We start from the raw sequence: 22253 nt of genomic DNA, 5'->3' as shown, positions 1-22253 counted from the left end.
GGAGGCAGGCACAGCCCAAGATCATCTGAGGCCACAAAGGAGACTTCAGAGGCAGCAGGGCTCTGCCAGCACCTTGATTTTAGGACTCCAGCCTCCAGAGCTTTGAGAAGAAACTTCGCTGGTTTTACAGTCCCCAAGTCTGGAGGTAGTTTATCACAGCAACTACGGGAAAGTCAGTGAGGAAAAAGGGACGGCAGGTTCTCAGAAGAATCTCAATTAAGAAAAGTCCAAGGACTGGGACCAGTGCAGTGGTGTAGTGGCTATAGCTACCGCATGCGATGCCAACATCCCACTGGTTTGAGTCCCAGCTGCTTCAATTCTGATCCAGCTCTCTGCTGATGGCCCGGGAAAGCAGTGGAGGATGGCCCAAGTGCTTGGGCCCCTGCACCCTCATGGGAGACCCAGAAGAAGCTCCTGGCTCCTGGCTTCGGGCTGGCCCAGCCCAGGTTGTTGTGGCCATTTGGGGAGTGAACTGGTGAATAGAAGATTTCCCTGTCTCTTCCTCTCTCTCTGAAATTTTGCCTTTCAAATAAATAAATTTAAAAGACTTATGAGGATTTACAAAATTAGAAAATTACCATTTGCAAGCCCCAATATAAGAATTGGTCCACAGAAGGATGTCCAATGGATACCAAGTGGCTGGAGAAGAAGACATTTACACAGCCTCTAAGAGGGAGGCCACAGACCGTACAGCGAAAATGCATCTTATCAAATGAAGCCACTGGAGGCCACCCCTTCCAGGACATCAAACTCAGTATCAGCGACAGCAGCACCTTACAAGCATTATTATTAAAAAAAAATGTTTAGGGCCAGCACTGTGGTGCGGCAGGTGAAGCCGCTGTTTACAATGCCCACATCTGAATCCCACTGCCTGTTCAGTCCCAGCTCCTCCACTTCTGATCCAGCTCGCTGCTTATGCACCCGGGAAGGCAACAGAAGGTGGTGCAAGAATTTCTGCCCCTGCCACCCATGTGGGAGACCGGATGGAGATCCAGGCTCTTGGCTTTGGCCTGGCCCAGTCTTGCCTGTTATGGCCATTTGGGGAGTGAACCAGCCGATGGAGGGGTTCTCTCTCTCTTTCTCTCTGTTGGTCTGCCTTTCAGAGAAATAAATAAATAAAACTTTAAAAAAAAAGTTTAGCTGAATTTAATCATTAGGAAACAATCACATAAGTCCATAAATCCAGAATGTGGACTGTTTTACAGAACTGAGCTTTTTGTTAAAAAAAAAGGAAAGCAAATGTAATGAATCAAAAAATCTAGCTATTATAGCTCGAGACTTAGAGACATAACAACCAGATGTAGTGTGTAAATCTTGACTGGATCCTAGATTAAAACAAAACAAACAAACAAAAACCCAGAAGAGCTTTCAAAGGCATTTAAGGTACAACTGGGAGAAGTTTAAAGGTGGACTCTATCTTCAGATGCCACTGTTTATGTTCATTTTAGGGTGTGACAATGGTCACAGAATGCCAGTATTTTAGGAAATCCATGTGAAAGTATTTAAGGGTGAAGCATTAATTATGCCTGCAATTTTTAAATATCTCAGCCAAAAGGTACATATAAAATGTATATAAAAAGTAACAGAACAAACATGGAAAAAAACGTAAGGAACTAGTTTATCTAAGCAAAGTATTTGGGTGTTTGCTGAATTATTCTTTCAACAGACAGGGCAGAAAATGGTTATAAAATTTTAAAAACAGAATGTTAAAGCTTCAAAACCATTTCCAGGTTGTGCCTCCAGTGCAGGTTGGAAGGGGCAATCCTCAGAGGGCTCCTGGGGCTGACCGGAGTCGGGGATCCTAGGAACCAGCATTGCACGGACACAGGCTGATTCTCACGCTCTTCTAGGTCTGGAAACACCACCTTCATGGGTTTGTTTTTAGCTCCTTCCTCCCTGCAGTCTGCCGGTGTCATGATGAGGTCTAACTCGCTGTGCAGCCTCCATGGCAGCAGGCCGGGAAATATTTCCCGAGTCAATTTATGAGGGCAGCAGCCAAGCACGTGGCTGTTGGTTAAGGTTAAAACTGTACTCTACTGGGAGTCCCAACTTCAGAGAAGTTTGAAGTCTTACCATAAAGGCAAAGCTGAAGCACAGAAAAGAGAATTTCCTTCACATGGTGTTCAGGTTTCATTTTTAACAGAGGAACAGCGATGGGAAAGAAAAGTGCTACAACTCAAATGTACTGCAACAAAACCCAGGACACACCAAAAGGAACATAAATGCTACTAGATACTGCAAGTGCAGTGGCAAGAGCTGAAGGCTCCCAAACCCTGCTTAACTGTCAAAAAATCTTTTTGTTCCTTTCTGATTTTTCTTTATTTTTGTTCCTATTTAAGGAATAAGTTGACAAAAGAAAACGTTACTGGAAGGTGGAAAAATGGGTCAGGCGAGGGCAGAAGGACTGAGAGAAGGAGCCATGCAAGACAGGCTGTGGGGACAGGGGATTCAGACCCGCAGAAGCTCAAGTCCCAGCTACTCTTGCTTCTGACCCAGCATTCCGTTACTGTGTCTGGGGAGGCAGTAGATGATGGCCTAAAAACCTGGGCCCCTGCCACTCACCTGGGAGATCCCGATGGAGTTCCTGCCTCTTGGCTTTAGCCTAGCCCAGCTCTTGCTATTGAAGAATGAACCAGCAGATATATAATCTCGCTCTCTCTCCCCTTTTGCCCTTTCTCTGTCACTCTGCTTTTCAAATAAGTAAATAAATAGATCTTAAAAAAATAAAGAAAGAAAGAACTGGTGTGTCTGCAATGGAGTGAAGGCAGAAACTTGATTTTCAAGTAAGTCTAAGAAATAGGACAAATTCTGGCTCTAGCTCATGGCCTGACAGAAGTCCAGTGATTCCACTTCTGGACTGGGGCAGCTCAGATCCAGCTGGAACAACCAGGTTGCTGCTCGGGCCTATGGCCCTCTCTCTGCATCCAGCCCCAGCACCCGTGAGCTGCTTTCCCCACCCAGCAGGGCCAGGGAGAGCCTTGTCGCGCAGCCCCCCATAGAACTGATAAGGTACGAAGGCTAGGAGGCTCCACCAAGAAACGGTACAGCTCACGGTCAATGGGCACTAGCCATCAGCTCTGCAGGGTCCCCTACTCTCTGACACACACAGGCCACCAGAAGTCAGCTTCGAACAGGAAAGGAAAAGCACCCTGGAGGAAAGACAGTACTCAGCGAGAAGAAAACTGAACACATAAAACTACCATTCAGAGACTACAACCAGGGCTGGTATTTGGCTTAGTGGTTAAGACTCCTGCATCTCATATTGCAATACCTGGGTTCAACTCCCTGCTCTGATTCCCAATTCTCACTTTCCACTGAAACAGAGGCAGTGATGATGGCCCAAGGAGTTGGGTCTCTGTCACCCATGTGAGAGACCTGGACTGAGTTCCCAGCTCCTAGCTTCAGACTGGGCCTGGACTGGACCATTGCGAGCATTTGGGGAGTGAACCAGTAAGTGGAGTATTGCACATGCAAGTAAATTGTTTCAGAAAGAAAATGCAAGCATGAAATGGAATCCACATTTTAGTTTTTTAATAATTAAGAGAACAGGGGCCGGCGCCATGGCTCACTAGGCTAATCTTCCGCCTTGCGGCGCCGGCACACCGGGTTCTAGTCATGGTCGGGGCACCGGATTCTGTCCCGGTTGCCCCTCTTCCAGGCCAGCTATCTGCTGTGGACAGGGAGTGCAGTGGAGGATGGCCCAAGTGCTTGGGCCCTGCACCCCATGGGAGACCAGGAGAAGCACCTGGCTCCTGCCATCGGATCAGTGCGGTGCGCCGGCCGCAGCACGCCGGCCGCGGCGGCCATTGGAGGGTGAACCAACGGCAAAGGAAGACCTTTCTCTCTGTCTCTCTCTCTCACTGTCCACTCTGCCTGTCAAAAAAATAAATAAATAAATAAATAAATAAAAGAGAACAGAACTCTTACAAATGAAAAATGATGGGGGAAATAACTTATAAAATCATTAGCAGAGTATAAATACAAAGAGGAAAAATATTCCAAGAAGTAAAGCTAAACTTTAAAATACCGAAAGATTGGAAATAAAACTAAAATACTGACCAAGGCAGTACTACAAAGTAACCAAAGAATAACTGAAGAAAATCCCCACAAGTGAAGATGCCCCTGGATCGTCAGGGCTCCAATCTCTGGCACCTGGACAAAGTACTCCAAGGCTGCACACCTTGGCTATCTGAGCACTGGCCATGTACCAGTGAGGTGGCTTCATTAAGCTGCAGCAGCCAGCAACCCAGAAACCCTCAGAGGCTTCAAACCAGAGATTCAGTGTTCAAGTTTATGTCAAGGGCAGAAACTGAGCACCATCATCTTGAATGTTGCAAGTTATTAATCCAGAGGTAGAGAAAACTCCAGAAGCAACTTCACTCTCACAGCTAAATCTGGGGCCCAGAAGTGAAGCAAGCGCTCTGCACAGCTCCCAGGCAGACCACTGTGCAGCCACTACATAAGGCCACCAGGCACAGGGGAGAGGAAGACAGTCCTAGCAGTAGGCAGGGCGGAGCGGACCGGAAATGTGTAGTGCACAATGACTGCTACAGGCAAAAAGAAGACCCAACAACCTTCCAGAAAGAAAGGGTCTGGCTTGGGGCCAGCATTATGGCTTAACAGTTAAAGCTGCCACTTGAAATGCCAACATCCCATATGGGCGCTGGTTTGTGTCCAGGCTGCTCCACTTCTGATCCAGCTCTCTGCTAATGGCCTGGGAAAAGTGGCAGAGGATGGCCTGAGTGCTTGGACCCCTACCACCCTTGTGGGAGACCTAGAAGAAGCTCCTGGCTATTGAGGCCATCTGGGGAGTGAGCCAGCGGATGGAAGATCTGTCTCTCTCTGTCTCTCCCTCTCTCTCTCTCTAACTCACTTTCAAATAAATAAATATACCTTTAGAAAAAAAAATTAAAGGAAGGGTCTGGCTTGAAACTCCTTAGCAATATGAGAAGCCAGCAAGGGATGGAACAATACCTTAAAAATTCTGGAGGGATCATTTTTCTAGAATTTCACAGTATCAGCAAGTGTGAAGGCAGAAAAGTCACTTATGGACAAAGTCTCAGCATTGACCTCCAATCAGATCCAAATCAGGGAGTGAAATAAGGAAGAGATCAAGTCAGAACCGGAGCCCTGTGGCAAGCAGGGGGCAGGGCCGAGGCTGCCAGGCATACACAGCTGGTAGACTACGCCGGGATCCCTGTGTCAGGTGCACATGGCTAACGTCCTGACACTTCCGAGCATCCATGGCAAAGACACGGACAACCGGCAAAGGCTATGGAGCTGGATCAGTCACAGTGCACAGACAGCGAAGCGAATAACAAAATCAGCCGAGTGTTAGCTTCCAGGGAGAACAAAGAGTAATGTACAAGGCTCACCATGAACAGCATTTAGAGAGTCATATAAGCCAACACTAATTGTTGATGATCTCAAAATCACACTACATGCATGAGAGGGGGAAGGGTGAGTGGATGAGAGGAGAGGGAAGAGAATAAACAATCGTCCTCCAAAGAACAGTCACTGGGTACGTGACATCTACAACTGAAAGCCAGGAAGCCTATGATTCAGCGGAACAGACAGACATCAAAGTAAGGGGCCAGAATGAGGCACTTGCTTCTGGGTGGGGGAAACGGTGGCAGCACTCGTCATGCCCTAGCAAACCTTGCAGGGGCTCTTCCACTGCAAACCCCACGAAGATTGCCTAACTTTTTAAACAATATGAATGCTGAAAAGTAAAATAAAAACAAAAACTGAAGGTAACTCAAGCTGAGTCTCAGGAGTGACCTAGTAGGACTGGCAGGATTTTGCTACAACCCAGTGGGCAGGTACTATGCTCCTGGGATGAGCTGATGACACTGCTTTAACCGCTACAAGGGCTGAAACACTCAGGCACCATCCCTGTGCTCAAGGACTGGGAATTCCATTGATTAAGAAAAACAGACTTGAGGGCCGGCGCCGCGGCTCACTAGGCTAATCCTCCGCCTAGCGGCGCCGGCACACCGGGTTCTAGTCCCGGTGGGGGCGCCGGATTCTGTCCCGGTTGCCCCTCTTCCAGGCCAGCCCTCTGCTGTGGCCCGGGAGTGCAGTGGAGGATGGCCCAAGTGCTTGGGCCCTGCACCCCATGGGAGACCAGGATAAGCACCTGGCTCCTGGCTCCTGCCATCGGATCGGTGCGGTGCGCCGGCCGCAGCGCGCCGGCCGCGGCGGCCATTGGAGGGTGAACCAACGGCAAAGGAAGACCTTTCTCTCTGTCTCTCTCTCTCTCTCACTGTCCACTCTGCCTGTCAAAAAAAAAAAAAAAAAAAAAAGAAAAACAGACTTGGAAAAGAACTCCAGTGCAATGCAGGCCAGCAGGTGGTCACCCCCAAGGCCTGGTGCAGAAGAGTCGGTTCTATGAGAACAAGAAGGGAGACGGCCATGTGGACAACAAAGGTGTTGAGAAAGTTCTAGGAGGTGGAAGGAGAAAGATTCACTGATCTGGAGTTCTGCTGGAGGGACATGCAGGGCCTTTCTGGAAGAGAGACAGACAGGGACAGTGTGTTTCATCTGGGAGCACTGGAGAAGGCAGGCAGAGATTAGCAAGCACAGGTGTCCTTGTTGATCGGGATTCTTAGCATCCCTGTATGGCATTGATCAGAGCCCTGTGAAGTTTGTTCCGCAAAGCAGCTCAGACTTCACGACCACTGAATTACCCTGGTCCCAAGCTGCACAGAGGCCTCCCAGGCCTGCCTGCTCTGGCCCCCGTTTGCCTGGACAGCTTCATCACTGTTATTTCTGTTTTCACACTTCAAGGAAACTACTCTTCTTTACACTCCTGGAATGGCCCCTGTTCTTGGCTGCCACAGGGCCTCTGCACATGCTGATCTTCTGGATACAGTCCCTCTTGTGCTTTCCTGTTAACTCTTTCCCTCCCTTCCTTCCTTGGCTGAAGCCTTGACCCCTGACTGCTCAGACATGTCACACCCTCCCAGCAGTCACACCCCAGCCTTGACCCCTGACTGCTGGGACATGTCACACCCTCCCAGCACTCACACCACCTGTAAGTCCCCTGACTGCTGGGACATGTACACCCTCCCAGCACTCACACCCCAGCCTTGACCCCTGATGGCTGGGACATGCCACACCCTCCCAGCACTCACACCACAGCCTTGACCCCTGATGGCTGGGACATGTCACACCCTCCCAGCACTCACACCACCTGTAAGTCCCCTGACTGCTGGGACATGTCACACCCTCCCAGCACTCACACCCCAGCCTTGACCCCTGACTGCTGGGACATGTACACCCTCCCAGCACTCACACCACCTGTAAGTCCCCTGACTGCTGGGACATGTACACCCTCCCAGCACTCACACCCCAGCCTTGACCCCTGACTGCTGGGACATGTACACCCTCCCAGCACTCACACCACCTATAAGTTCCCTGACTGCTGGGACATATACACCCTCCCAGCACTCACACCCCAGCCTTGACCCCTGATGGCTGGGACATGTCACACCCTCCCAGCACTCACACCACCTGTAAGTCCTCTGACTGCTGGGACATGTCACACCCTCCCAGCACTCACACCACCTGTAAGTTCCCTTTCTTTGGTGATTATCCAATTCATGCCCACCTCACTTTCTTGGCCAGTTTCTCAGAGTGGGCTTCCCAGACCACCGCAAGAGCATCAGAGGGGAACCCATGGGAAATGCAAATTCTCTCACCACACCTCAGACCTACTGAATCACAAACATGAGGTGGAAGCCAGCAATGTGTTTAAAAAAAAAGAAAAACCCTTAGGCGATTCTGAGGCCAGCTCAAGTCTGAGAGCCATGGAGCCCTGCAGGGTTTGCCAGGACAGGACAACTCCTTATTGTCCCCACCCACTGTGCTAGATTGTGTGGTCTAAGGAGGGGACACCAGGTGTTTTTACATCTCATGGTGTCCCCGGGAGCCAAGCTTTAGTGACAGACAACAAGGAGGCCTTGGTAAGGCATCCTGTGAATGAATGGTGAGAAACTTCCCACAGCCCGTAATTCCCTCATTATTTCTAAACCCCTGCATCTAACTCCAGAACCCACCCCCACCCCCGCCCGCAAATCAACACTGAATCTGCTGTGCAAAGACCTGGGTTCCAGCTCCAGCTCCCAGGCCCCAGTGGGCTTTCCCTCTGTGTAATCATGCAGGCAGTTTCTAATCGCACACTTGGCCTTACTTTCCACACCTCCAAATTGGAAATATAATCACAGAGCCTATTTCCCAGGATCAAGATAATTCACTAATTCTTAGTAGCATGCAGGCCGTACACAGTTAAGCACTCACCAAACTTGGGTATTATTACTGTCCTAATCATAAGGATTTAACTTTAGCTGGTCTCTCCTCTCGGGGCTCAGCTCTCTAAGACAGATTGCAGACTAGCTTTTCTCTGCTTGCAAAAACTACTTCCATCTCATACCTATCCCAGGCCTCCAACCTCTGCAGGCAACCGGGAGCCCTGAGCTTCCCGGTCCCCACCTTCCTGGACAGCAGGGCTGTGGCCAGCCGGATGGGTGTCCTCACACTTGTCCAACCAGAGGGCAGCGGGAGTCCCTCTCCCGGGTCCCCAGGCACCTCTGGATTAAGGAACCCCACCAGTCAGCAGGTGTACTCCATCTCTCAGCGTGTGTGTGCCTGTCTGGGTGCTGGGATTCCAGGGGCCGTCTCTCCACGCGTGCTACTTCTAGTCCGATTTCCGTACGTACTAACAGCAGAAGTACTGACAGCGCGACTCAAACATATCCCTATCCGATACATGCTCAACAATAACAACAACAACAACAAGGCTTTTGGCTCCCTTTAAAGCAGAGGGTCCATCACCCGCCCGCAAAGTGGCCCACTGCAGGGCAGTGTCTCCAGGCAGCGCGCAGGGGGTGACCGCAGACGCCGGGAGCGCACGCCCCACCGCGCCCCGGGGGACACCTGGCACCACCGGACACCCGGGCGCGGCCGCGGGGGCTGCCAACGCTCGGCTCCCCAAGAGTTAAACGCTGAGTAATTTTCCTGCGGAGCAAACAGGCGAAGCGGGGACTCTGCCAACGGCAACGGTATTTTTATCCCACGGAGCCAGCGCCGTGCGCGGCCGCGGGTGTCCCCAGGGGTGTCCCCGCGCGGCTCGCTCCGGCATCGCCGGCCCGGACCCTCGGACGTGGACAGCGCGGCCGGGCTGGGCACCGCGGGGGTCGGCTGAGGACGCCGGGCGGTCACCGCGCCCCGGGGGCCAGGGCCCCCTCCGCCGGCCGCCCGAGGTCCGCGCCGGGCCTAACCGGTCCGGGGCTGCGACCAAGTTGGCCGGCTGCTTCGCCGCCAGAGCGGAACGGGGCCAGAGCAGGAAGCGAGGGTCCCGTCCGGGTCGGGGCGGGACACCGCGCTGCAGGGCGACCCGGGCCGCTCCCCGCTCACAGTCCGCCACCCCGACCCCGCCGAGGCGCCGGGGAATGAATGGGGCTCCCTCGCCCGGCAGCGGGCGCGCACTCACAGGCGACGTAGGCGAGCAAGGCGATGCCCAGCAGCAGCTTCATCCTCCTGCGGTTGACGGCTGACACGAGGCGCAGGAGCGCCTTGCTCACCATCCCCGGGCGCCGCGCCGGTCCAGGGCCGTGCCGCGCGGGGGCCGCCTGGCTGCACAATGCGCCGCGGCGGCGGCGGCGGCGGCCCGGGAGAGCCCCGCCCCCCGCCGCCCGCGCGACCCCGCCCCCGAGCGCGGAGCTTCCTGCCCGGGATTCCAGTGCGCACGCGCCGACCCGCCCCCAAAGGCGCTCCGCCTTCGCCTTCCACGTCCCGCCCCCTCGCCACTCCCCTTCCCATCTCTTCTTCCCCGCAGGCGCAGGGGCTGCCGCTCGAGCATTGGTTTTTCGAAGAATGTGGCGGGAGGGGCGGGCCCGGCGAGCTGGGCGTGGCGCATGCGCGTTCGAACGTGTTTTCCCGGAGCGCTGAGGCGCGCGGGGCGGAGGCCCGGAGAGTGGTCCCCGCGCTGGCAGGGCGGGCGGCACGCGGTGGGCGCTGGAGTGTTGCCGTAAAAGGAAACACTTATTTATCCTGTATTTGGCCGTGTCTTTGATCGCCTCCCTTTGAGCGCTGACTGCTTCTCTGTTTGCTTGGTGTCTGGAAACCGCAGATTCCCCCAAAGTCGAAACCCGCAGCCGGCTCTGTCACCAAGCTGCGACGGCGTCTTCGGAGGAGGACCGTTTAACTTAATTACGAGAAAAGTAATGCTAAGCATGGAAATGAGGATAACCCAAGGAAAGAGAAGGGGAAGATGAAATTGTGCAGGCTAGTTAAGGGGTGAATGGCGGTGCTGGACTGGTTCCCCCGATTACCTGAGTTTCTTCCTTCAGTCAACATTTTTGGAATGGACTTGTGTCCAGAGATCCGCGGGCGGGCGGGGGGCGGGGCGCTGGACCCTTGGGCAAGAGACGGACAGGGCCACCACAAGCCAGCCCTCCCCCCCCCCCCAAGGAGACCCCATAAAGCAGCTGGGAGCCACAAGCCACAAATCCTGGTCTCTAGTCGCAGAGAGAAATCTGGCAGGATTTTGCCAGACTCAGCAATGGAAGAACCGTTGTGTATTACAAACCTCCAAGGAAAATGCTTACAGCCAGCAGTAAAGCTGGTCCTACGTTAAGTCCTTCAAACCGTGCAGCAGGAATGCTGGGGCTCTGGTCCCTCCCACCCTCCCTGTCAACGCCTGGAGAACCACTGACTGAGACAAACTGGGCACTTCTGCCCAGGGCAGAGCCAGTCTGCAGCCACGTTGCTGCTGTCTGTGCTGCTCACCAGCGGGAGAGTCTTCCAGAAGCCCAGCTGCCCGCCTCTGACGTCCAGGGTGAGTGACAGAGCACCTGGCGTGGAGGTCAGAGGCCTGGGGTCACAGAGGGGCCGGACCCCGGAGCACACCATCGGGAACAGATCGATTTTGTCTGTGTCTGCGCTCCCTTATCACTGGCGTTCTGGATTTGGGTTAGATCCATTTTTTTTAAAAGAGTAATTCTGAGGTCCTCCCACTCTCTGAAGCTATGGTTTTTAGGTTACAGATGAGGAGCAGAAGTGAATATTATTTTGTGAACACCTACTCTACAGGCATAATGAGATTTGAAGCCTGTAGGCAGATGTCAAGCTATTAGGTTGTAAGTTAATAGATATACATTCAAGCACACCAGAAACTGTGGGATATTTGCCATTTCTGTACAAAAAGCCTTAAACCCAACCTTCCTAATTGAGCCTTTTTTCTACTGCTAGCTACTATGGCCAACTTCTCCTGTCCCGTTAGATTAAGTCTGTGGAAATGTCATTAACACCTGCAGCTGATGTAGCTGCTGCTGTCACTACTGCCACCCAGAAGACTTTGAATTCCAGCTCAGCCACAGCCAGAATCAGGGAGCAAAGCACAGTGCAAGAGCTGTGTGCACCCAGTGGAGTCAAATAGGCCTGGGCAAAAGGAGATGGTGGAGGCCCTCTAAGCCCTTCTAGAATGTGTTGGACCTTGGCCTGTCTTGTCTCTTCCCAGCCCATCCCCCACCCCCACCTTCCTAACAGGCTGCGGGCTCCTGTCCCAGCCTCCATCTCGCCCTTGCCATCAGCCCCTCATTTTTCCCATGGATCTGTGAACAACCATATTTTTGAGCAATTACTGGTGATCAGGCAGTGTTCCTGCCACGTAGGGCAATTTTTAAATGAATCATATTATGGCTCCTCTCCTAGAATGTGAAAAGCCTAAGGAGGAGAGAACACTAATATTTATGAAGCATCTACAATGTGCCCTGGGCTGTTATGCGAGGCACTTTCATATACTATCTCACTGAACTCTGGTAGGAAAGAGCACTGAGGGGTAGGGTTGCTGTGGCGGCTTTATTTTTTAACCCCCTTTAATCTTTTTAAAATTTATTCATTTTGAAACTAAGAACTAAAAATTGTATATATTTGTAGTGTACAACACAATGCTTTGTGAAAATGGAAGTAATTCACATGTCCAGGAATTCACAGCTTGTTGTGTTTTTTGGTTGGGAATGTTCACAGTTAGAACACCTTGCTATTATTCTAATCACCATGTTGTACAATGGCTCTCTTGAACTTCTTCCTCCCAACTGAAATGTAGACTCTGTTGACCAGTATTTCTCTGATCTTCCTTTCCCCATATCACTAACTGCCATTCTGCTCTCTGCTTCTATGAGTTCAGCATTTTTAGATCCAACATACATTTGTCTTCTCATGTCTGATTTATTTCACTTAGCATGATGTCCTCTATGTCTATCCATGCTGTCACAAATGACAAGATGTCCTCTTTTTAAGGCCGAGTAGTATTCCGTTGTGGTTATGTGCACAGTTCCTTTATCCATTTGTTAATCGATGAGCACATGGGTTGCTCTCACCTCTTGGCTATTGTGAATATTGCTGCTATGAATTTAAGTGTACAAATATCTGTTTGAAACTCTGTTTTGATTTTTTGGAAATGGAACTGCAGGACCATGTGATAGTTCTATGTTTGAGTGTTTCGAGGGACCTCTGTGTTTTGTTCCTTAATACTAATTTGCATTGCGGAGAAACTGCAGCTCTGAACATTGGCAAGTGTCCAGGCTTACCAGTCATGTAGCTGTGAGCGTTAGACTGGGATTTCAAGGCACCCTTTTCGCCTACTGAGGACATATTTTTCTGTAGGAGAGCACGGCTTGGGGCAGAAGTGGCTGGCATTCATGGTGCAGTGTGGTGAGTCCACACTGGAGCTGGAAGAATGGCAAAGGAATTTCACAAGAGGGAAACGTGCCGTCAGGCCATGCAGTAGGGCTTGTCATGGCCTGTCCAGCTGGCATAGGCTCACAGAGCTAATTGCTCCAGCTCTTCCTGTGGGAGTGTTTACACCATGGAAAGGAGCAGTGGCTACAAATCAGGGATTTTTTTTTTTTAATCAGCATACTTCTGCTTTCAGGTGAGGATACTGGGAGAAGAGAAGGAAAGAGGGAGAGGGGGAGGGAGAGGGAGACCTTGCAGAGCTGAAACAGAAAGGATGTATTTTGATTCACACATATTGAGCAATGGCCTCAGTAGGAAAGAGCTATCTAAGGTGTCTTTGTGTGGTGAGCAGAGAACAAGAAGAGAGGACCTAAGGCATGGTGCAAAGGAAAGATCCTGAAAGGCGCGGAGGCTTGGTGCACAGCAGACATCCATTGCGCTCCTCTCAAAGGGTTTTGCAGGCTTCTCACAGGTAGCCTCTTGGGCTCCGTCTGTACTTCTGGACTGTGTTCTGGGCTCTGCTGGAGCTACAAGTGTGCACACTGCTTCTTCAGATTTCCTGTTGGGTTTGGCCAAGCGGAGGCCCTGGCGGAAGATCAATGAATAAAAGAAAGGTGCTTCTGCAACTGGCTCTCCCATCGTGGCTGTTGCCAGTGGTTGCTGGCAGTTGTTGGCATCGCCTGCGGCAGCAGCAGAGGTAAAATGATTCTGGACCCCAGCAGCCCCCTGAGGGAGGCAGCATCTTTTCAGAGATCCCACTGCAGTCAAGGTCTCCCTTCTGGGCTGATCAGAGCTGACTGTCCACAGGCATTCCTGGCTTCTGGTCTCTGGAGAGTCCGTCTTTCCTTCCACACTTCCAGAATCCCAGCTTCTAAACCCTGCCAATGTCTTTGGAACCAAACCCCTGGCTTGAATGCTTTGTTTAAAATACCTAGAATAATTTTCCTATCTAAGCCCTGTTGAATAATAAATCTTCCCATAAGAAATGTGCCAAAGAAAGCCTGCTTGCTGGTCTACTTCTGAGCGGCCTGACCTGAAGCTGCACCTCTTCTCTGTGGTCAGAGCCATCTTCCTGGTGCTGAGTGGCCATGCATCCTTCCCTGGAGTTCCTCTCTAGAGGCTGTTACTCCATTCCCCGGGTCTCAGTCAAGGGCTATCGCTGCCCTATTGCTTTAGTACCTCCCTCCCTTCACCCCAGGAAGAAAGTGAGTACACTATAACTTACCACGGGATTTGGAGAGACAGACGGGTTTAATACCATGGTACAAATAAATTGAAATTGCAAATCTAACATGCCTGTTCCTGAGCTATTTTCTAGTGGATTTTTTCTAAAGGACAGTTTTATAGAAAATTTGAGAAGATGGTGTGAGAAGTTCTCATATACCCAATACCAGTTTCTCTCTATTGTTAACAGCTTGCATCCATATGGAGTTTTCGTCATTTGTGTCAAGAGTTCACATTATCCACAAGATTCGTGACTATTAATGTTAGCCTTGATCTGGTCAAGTTCAGCTGAGGCAGTGTTTACCAGCTTTCTCCCCTGTAAAGTTATTTTCCCCACCCTTTCTGTAATGGTGCTCTTTGGAAGGAAGTCAGCTGGGCACAGCCCACACTGATGGGTGGGGAGCTAGGGTCTTCCTCTTTGAGGGTGGAGGAACTACATAAAATATTAGCAATTCTGCACAGGGCTGTGTTGTCTGCCTTTGTTAATTTATGCAATCCTTCCTTTATATCAGTATGAACTCATGGATAGTTATTTTATACTTTGAATATACTACTACTTAATTTACTTTTTTGCTCAAATTATTCTACCTTATGTTATTGGGAGCTCTTTCACTCGGCTCCTGTGCCCCTTTGATACCCTCCTGTCATTGTGAGGTGTCTTATATTTTCTTTTTTTAAACATTATTTATTTTTAGAGAGACAGATGGATAGAGAAAAAGAGAGAAAGAGCGAGAGCAAGAGAGAGAGAGAGAAAGAGAGAGAGCAAGCTCCCATTATTTGGTTCACTTCCCAAATGCCCACAATGACCGGGGCTGGGTTGGGCTGAAGCTGGGAACCAGGAACATAATCCAGGTCTCCTACGTGGGTAGCAAGAACACAGTTACTTAAGCCACTACCAGCTGTCTCCAATGATCAGCGTTGATGGGAAGCTGGAATCTGGAGCTGGAACCAGGAATTGAAGCCATAAACTCTAGCATGGGATGGGGAAATCCTAACTGGTGGCTTACAATTTGGCTAAATGCCCCCTCCTTCATTTTTGGCATTTTCTTCTTTCTTACACTGCAAAATATTCCAAGCTCATCTTTTATATTTCTTGCCCTACATTTAGATTCAATCATTTTCTCCAAGGATTCCTGGTTCTTTTTGTTGGAAAAGGGTATTGGAAACCAAAGTCTGGAACTAGACGTGCTGACACAACAGGGATATCATTATTCTAGGCCTTTGTGGCTGACAGAACATAGAAATGTGTGTGTGCTTTCTTAATCTATGTGTATACACATGTTAATGAATACATATTCCTAGAGGTGCCCATCTGAGGCTGTCAACAGGACTTCCCCTTGATGTCTCCAACTATAATCTATTGACACATGGATCATTCTGGCCTCCTCCCCTGCTAGCTCCTCACACAAAAGGTGTGAAACCTGACTCCCACCATCTGCCTTCCAGTTGCTAAATTGTTCAGTTCCAGTGAACATGGATAGCAGTGCGAATTAAGAATCTGATCACCTCATCACTAGGAATAGTGTCTGTATGGGCTTTTTTCCCTACACATACACACACAAGCCTGCAAAAATGTCATGGAAAAGCAAAATTAAAATATGAGTTTACTTTGGTATGGAAAAAATCTGGGCACAAAACTTTTTTGCATGATACCTGGAAAATATGCATTTTGAAAAGCCATGCATGCACTTAAAAAGTCTGTGTACATTCCATTTTCCCACTTTTTGAGGTACCCTTGTGTACACACACACAGATACACACACACCCCTTTTCTTCTCTCATTTTCTCATCCCTTCTCCCACCTCCCATCCCAACCCAATGCTAGATTTGCTGTTTATTTCTGTTTCTGTGCAGTGCAGTTTATCTTCCCTAATAACTCCCTACCTTAATGGTCTTACCTTCCTCTCCCAAACTTACTGATAAAAATGTCTTTGTAGGCAAATCCAATTCCCTCCCTAGAAAGTACTTGGTTTACAGTGTCATCTTGAGCCTGATCAGGATGAGAGTCTGGTTTGCTGTCTGCAAACAGCAGGTGTTCCTGTCTGTCACGGGCACCCACTCCCATTGTCCAGGGAGGGTTCTGGCAGTAGGAGCAATCTCAGGGACAGAGCCTGGCACAGATGCTGCAACAACAGTGCAGGTGGACTGGGCAGAGAAAGCTAGTCATTGTAACTGACACATGCAGCCCTGCTTCTTTCTTGTGCAAGATGGAATTCCCCCTCCAGGTGGGAAACATGGTCCTGAGTTCTAGGGTCACCATACAGGTGGCAACAAGCTACAGCCTGTGGCTGCCTATTTTTGTATGGCCTGCAATCTAAGAATGGTTTTACATTTTAAATGCTTAAAACATTAAATCAAAGGAAAATAATATTTTGTGACATGAAAAATATCTAAAACTCACGTGTATGTGTCCATCGAGTTTTACCGGAACATAATCCCATTCACCCATTCAATTGCTTTTGTGCTGCAAAGATGAGAGTTGTGCAGATGCACCAGACTCTGTGTGACACCCTTATCCTTTACCTTGTTGCTCCACACACTACAAATAGTGTCACACAGCCATAATGCACCACAATTTCAATTGCAACACTGTGTGTGACATTTGTATTATTAGTACATATTCACTAGGTTAAAATGAGAAAAACACAAGAAGTAGACATCATGTGTCATGCTTTAAAAAAAAAATTTATTTATTTGAGAAGCAGAGAGAGCTCCCATCTGCTGGTTCATTCCCCAAATGCTTACAACAGCTAGGGCTGGACCAAGGGCAGAGCTGGGTGCTGGGTGTTGGGAGCTCAATCCAGATCTCCCACGTGAGTGGCAGGAACCCATTTACTTGGGCTATCACCACTGAATCCCAGGCTCAGCATTCGTAGGAAACTGGAATTGGGAACCTGAGCCAAGAATCAAACATAGTTACTCCAATATGGGATGTGAATTTCTTTTTTTTTTTTAAAGATTTATTTTATTTATTTGAAAGAGTTACAGAATGAGGGAGGGAGGGAGGGAGAGAGAGAGAGAGAGATCTTCCATCCACTGGTTTACTCCCCAGATGGCCACAACTGCCAGGGCTATGTGGGTGCAGGGGCCCAAGGACTTGGGCCATCTTCCACTGCTTTCCCAGGCCACAGCAGAGAGCTGGATCAGAAGTGGAGCAGCTGGGGATGTGAATTTCTTACCTGGTATTTTAACTGCTGGGCCAAACATGCTCCCCTTTGTGTCATGTTTTTAAGGAACCTTAGACTCTGGATCATTTTATTGGATTGGAGGACAAACAGCTGAGACCAGCAGAGGCAGCAGCCTGTGCCCTCTCCTGCCCGCCCTCCACTCCACCCTCCCTTTCCTTCTTTCTTTCCTCCTTCTTCCTCCTTCTCCTCCACCCCCTCTCCCATCTGTGTGTCATCCTCTGCCTGCCCGTGGGTGCCCCTCTTGCCTTCTTGCCTGCCCCTATTCTCCCCTAACACTGCCTCCCACCCATCCCCTTCCCACCTGCTCCCCTTTTCCCTTCAATTGCCTGGCACATGGAGTTTTGGCTTCACCCCCACCAGTGACCAAAGACTTGACCACTCAAAGTCTAGCTCCCAAGAGCACTGGTTGGCATGGATACCATGTGATAGAAGGTGGATTAAATGTCACTGTCACCATGCGGCTACTTATTCATGGCAAGGAAGATGTCAGTATCATCATCAGACAGAAAAATCTGTTACGAAGATGCACAAGAGAGCGGTGCACGTATCAACATCTCAGAAGGGAACTGTCTTGAGAGCATTATCACTTTGGCCCCACTAATGCCATCTTCAAGGCACTGACTATGATCTTTGACAAACTGGAAGAGGACCTCAGCAGCTCTATGACCAATAACACAGCTGCCAGTAGACCTCCGGTTACCCTGAGGCTGGCGGTTCCTGCCAGTCAGTGTGGCTCTCTCATTGGAAAATGTGGTTGCAAGATCAAGGAAATACGAAAAGGGGATCAGGTGCAGGTGGCAGGGGATGTGCTCCCCACCTCAACTGAGTAGGCCATCACTATTGCTGGCATCCTGCAATCCATCATTGAGTGTGTCAAACGGATATGTGTGGTCATGTTGGAGTCCCCCCCCGAAGGACGTGACCAACCTGTACCAGCCCAAGCCATCAAGTTCTCCAGTCCTTTTTGTAGGTGGTCAGGACAGGTACAGCACAGGCAGTGACAGTGCAAGCTTTTCCCACACTACCCCGTCCATGTGCCTCAACCCTGACGTGGAGGGACCACCTCTGGAGTTGACCAAGCTGCACCAGTTGGCAATGCAACGGTCTCATTTTCCCATGACCCATGACAACACCGGATTCAGTGGCACTGAATCCAGCTCTCCAGAGGTTAAAGGCTATTAGGCAGGTCTGGGTGCATCTGCTCAGACTACTTCTCATGAACTCACCATTCTAAATGATTTAATTGGCTGCATAATTCAGTGTCAAGGCAGCAAAATCAATGACAGCGGTCAGATGTCTGTGGCATGGATCAAAATTGCAAGCCAAGTAGAAAGATCTACTGATAGGCAGGTTATCATCACTGGATCTGTTGCCAGCATTAGCCAGGCTGAGTCTCTAATCTATGTCAGGCTCTCCTTGGAGACGGGTGGCATGGGGAGCAGCTGAACAATGCAGATTCATCCATAATCCTTTTCTGCTTTTCACCATCCATGATCCATCTGTGTAGTTCTGAGCAGTCAGCAATTCCGAGTTTTAGTTTGTAAATTTGCAGCTTCTACACACTTTATCATTCACTCGTGATTTTTTAATTAGAAGCATTTTAATTCCTTTAAAAAAAAGAATTCAAACAATTGTTCTCATTATGCAGTGACACCATAGTTGCATGAATGAATTCTTGCATAGCTTGGCATTATCAGGCTAAGCACCCACAGCAATATTCCCAATTCACAGGAACGTAACAGCAGAAAAAGCTGAACATCTAAAACAGATCATCTCACTTAGCAGATTTTTTTTTCACAAAATGAAAAGGAAACTACAAAGTAAATTTGTAAGTAACTCATTTGTTAGCTAAGCAAGGATAATCATTTATCAATAGTAAATTAAGTAAATAATATTTTGTTGCAGTAGCCAAAGAAATATATCTAGATGTAACACACTTGTTTAAAACTATTATCCTTTTGGTGAGAAATAGTTACTTATAGAGTCAATGATTTTGGAAACCCCATCAACAGTCAACTTAAAAAGAGGGAAAATGTGTTTTCCTCTTGGTTCTTGATGAATTAATAAATTTTACTGACACTGCTCGACTGTTTTTTATTTTGGAAAGTTAGTGGTGAACTTGAGGGAACTGGAGAATTAGCCTCTATAATCTGTGAGGAAAAACTATGGGTGAGAATATTTTCAGAGGTTGAGAAAATATGAATTCAATGCAACCTGAAATGCAATCTGCTAATATGTGCTTCATCTGATGGAGATAGAGTATGTGGAGTACAATATCAGCTAAGTTGGACATGTTTATAATGTTTGGGGAAATGCAAGGAGAGAGAGAGAGAGAGAAGGGAGAGAGAGAGAGAGAGAGAGAGAGAGAGAGTGAGAAAGAATCTCCCATCTGCTGGTTTATGCCCCAAATGCCCATAGCAGCTGAAGCTGAGCCAAACTAAAGTCAGGAGCCAGGAACTCAATCCAGGTCTCCTATATGGGTGGCAGGGAACCCAACGACTTGGGCCACCACCTGCTTCCTTCCGGGGTGTGCATTATCAGGAAGTTGGAACCAGGTGCAAAGCTGTCTCAAACCTAGGCACTCCAATATGGGATGCAGACTTCCCAAGTGGTACCTTAACTGCCACAGCAAATGTTTGCCCTTCATTATATTATTGGTTAGCAGGCTATTGCTGGAAAATATGTGACTATATCATGTGATACTGAACTATCTATGTCAGTAGTGACTTCATCCTCTCCATTAAACTTAGCCACCATCAGTTTTGTGATCTTTTGTCAGAAACGCAAGCTGAACGTTGTTGGGGCTCAAACAGTGATACCCAAATACTGATGCCTTGACAGGCAGACAGGCCTTAGAACCTGCATGGAATCAAGGTCCTTTTGACTTTATTTATTTATTTATTTTACAGATAACGTTAGACAGTGAGAGAGAGAGAGACAGAGAGAAATGTCTTCTTTCCGTTGGTTCACCCCCCAAAAGGCCATTACAACTGGAGCTACGCCGATCCAAAGCCAGGAGCCAGGTGCTTCCTCCTGGTCTCCCACGTGGGCGCAGGGGCCCAAGCACTTGGGCCATCCTCCACTGCCCTCCTGGGCCACAGCAGAGAGCTGGACTGGAAGAGGAGCAGCCGGGACTAGAAGCTGGTGCCCATATGGGATGCCGGCGCCGCAGGCTGAAGATTAACCAAATGAGCCACGGCACCGGCCCCTGACTTTCCCTTGTCATATACCCCTTACCCCTGAATCAGCACAGAAAGAGGCCTTCTGCAAAGTTTCCTTCTCTGCCAAGGAGAAATGACTATCTCCAGTCCCTTCCCTGCGTTTCCATGAACTACATTCATATTGCAGGAACAAAGACGGATAGTCTGTCTGTGTGCCCAGACAGACTTTTGTCACACACACCATTATCTTCCATTTCACTCCCATTCAGTATTCCACAGGGAATCATTTATAATCCATTGTTCCTTCTTGGGGCCAAACATTCTTTGTCTCAACTTATTATATGTTCTCCAAACCTTTTGAATTCCTCTAAAAGTCCTTTACTGTTCCCCTAGAAGTTCCTATTCTCCCCCGCCACTAACGATAAGAGGGTTTGTAAGCTTATGAGTAATGTTGGGCTTTGGGTAACATATCTTGTGATTTTCCTCATGCTATGATTTTCCTGCTTTTTCACCTTAATAAAAGTATATGCCTTTTCTTTTATTTAGTTCATCTTTGTCCTTATATTCAGTGAACCTTAGGAAAATAAAGGGGACATTTATTTGCCCTTGACACTATCTTCACTTGCCTTACCACACGTCAGTTCAATGACTTGCCAATGGAAAGTTTTATTGTCATTTTTTTGGCTCAAGCTGAAATTGAATTTATGCCAAAAAAAAAAAAAAACCTCCACTTAATTGCACTTAACTCTTCTTACCCAACATGAAATAGCTTTGAAAAGTAGTTTCTCCTGCGGAGTTGATAATGTTTATTAATGAATTCATTCTAAAATTACAAGGTTAAACAACACTTCCATGCAAAACAAAGTGTGGTACAACCATTCAATAACAACTAATGTTTAAAGTGAAGTAATGTTGGGGCTGGTGCTGTGGCATAGAAGGTAAGGCTGCCGCCTGCAGTGCCAGCATCCCATGTGGGTGCTGGTTTGAGACCTGGCTGCTCCACTTCCAATCTAGATCTCTGCTGTGGCCTGGGAAAGCAGTAGAAGATGGCCCAAGTGCTTGGGCCCCTGCACTCACGTGGGAGACCTGAAAGAATCTCCTGGCCCCTGGTTTTGGGTCAGTGCAATTCTGGCCATGGCGGCCAACTGGGGAGTGAACCAGTGGGTAGAAGACCTCTCTCCTCTCTCTCTCTCTCTCTGCTTCTCCTTCTCTTTGTGTGTAACTCTGACTTTCAAATAGATAAATAAATCTTTAAAAAAATAAAGTGAAGTAATGTCAAACTACTCCAAAAACTTCTCATGCTGTCATTCTTAGAATATCTCTATTCCCACAGAAATTTGAAGCAAATAAAAATATTTTAAATGTATAAATTATTTTGTTTTGAAAACCTTTAATAAATAGGCAATATGTATACATTTGTGTGGGACAAAATCCAATATTTCAACATGTACACACAACATATCGCAATGGAACCAGGCAAGTAGGCTTTCCATTTCCTTACCTTTCTTTGGAGTATATCAGTTCTTCTCTTTCAGTTTCTTATACAAGAATATACTACACTGTTCTGAACCATCGTTATCCCACTATGTTATTGAACAGTAGACCTTGTTACTTCTATCTGACTATGTACCAGTTCATCTTTTCTCTATCTACCTCCCTCCCTACTCCTTCTGTCCTCCTCTCTGTATCCTTCCAACCTTCAGTGATCACTGTTCTAAGTTCAGATCTACTGGCCTTTTCTGTTTGTTTGTTCTTAATTCTACCATACTGCTCTCCCTAATGGCTATGGTAATTTGCATTCTCTACATCTTCACCAACATTTATCATTTTTGTTCTTTTTGACAGTAGGCATTCCTAATGAAGCAAGATACTTAATTGTGGTTTTAATCTGCATTTTCCAGATGTCTGGTGATAGTGAGCATTTTTTTGAGTACTGGTT

General features: G+C 48.4%; 1 protein-coding gene and 1 pseudogene across 2 annotated transcripts in view; one reads left to right on the top strand and one right to left on the bottom strand.

The window, feature by feature from the left end:
* The window catches only part of UXS1 (UDP-glucuronate decarboxylase 1), a 99320-nt gene extending 89621 nt beyond the window's left edge, over positions 1-9699 (bottom strand). For both annotated transcript variants that reach the window (XM_051834846.3, XM_051834855.3), the window contains exon 1: positions 9494-9699. In XM_051834846.3, the coding sequence (XP_051690806.1) occupies positions 9494-9587 (94 nt within the window). In that variant the 5' untranslated portion in view covers positions 9588-9699. The remainder of the gene's footprint in view (positions 1-9493) is intronic.
* A 7835-nt stretch (positions 9700-17534) lies between these two features.
* On the top strand, positions 17535-18599 carry LOC127489651 (poly(rC)-binding protein 2 pseudogene; annotated as a pseudogene).
* The last annotated feature ends 3654 nt before the right edge of the window (positions 18600-22253 follow it).

This window comes from Oryctolagus cuniculus, chromosome 2 (assembly GCF_051225735.1).
Source record: "Oryctolagus cuniculus isolate XC-2025 breed Fujian yellow rabbit chromosome 2, ASM5122573v1, whole genome shotgun sequence".
NCBI classification, from domain to species: domain Eukaryota; kingdom Metazoa; phylum Chordata; class Mammalia; order Lagomorpha; family Leporidae; genus Oryctolagus; species Oryctolagus cuniculus.
This window is presented reverse-complemented; position numbering and strand designations above follow the sequence as displayed.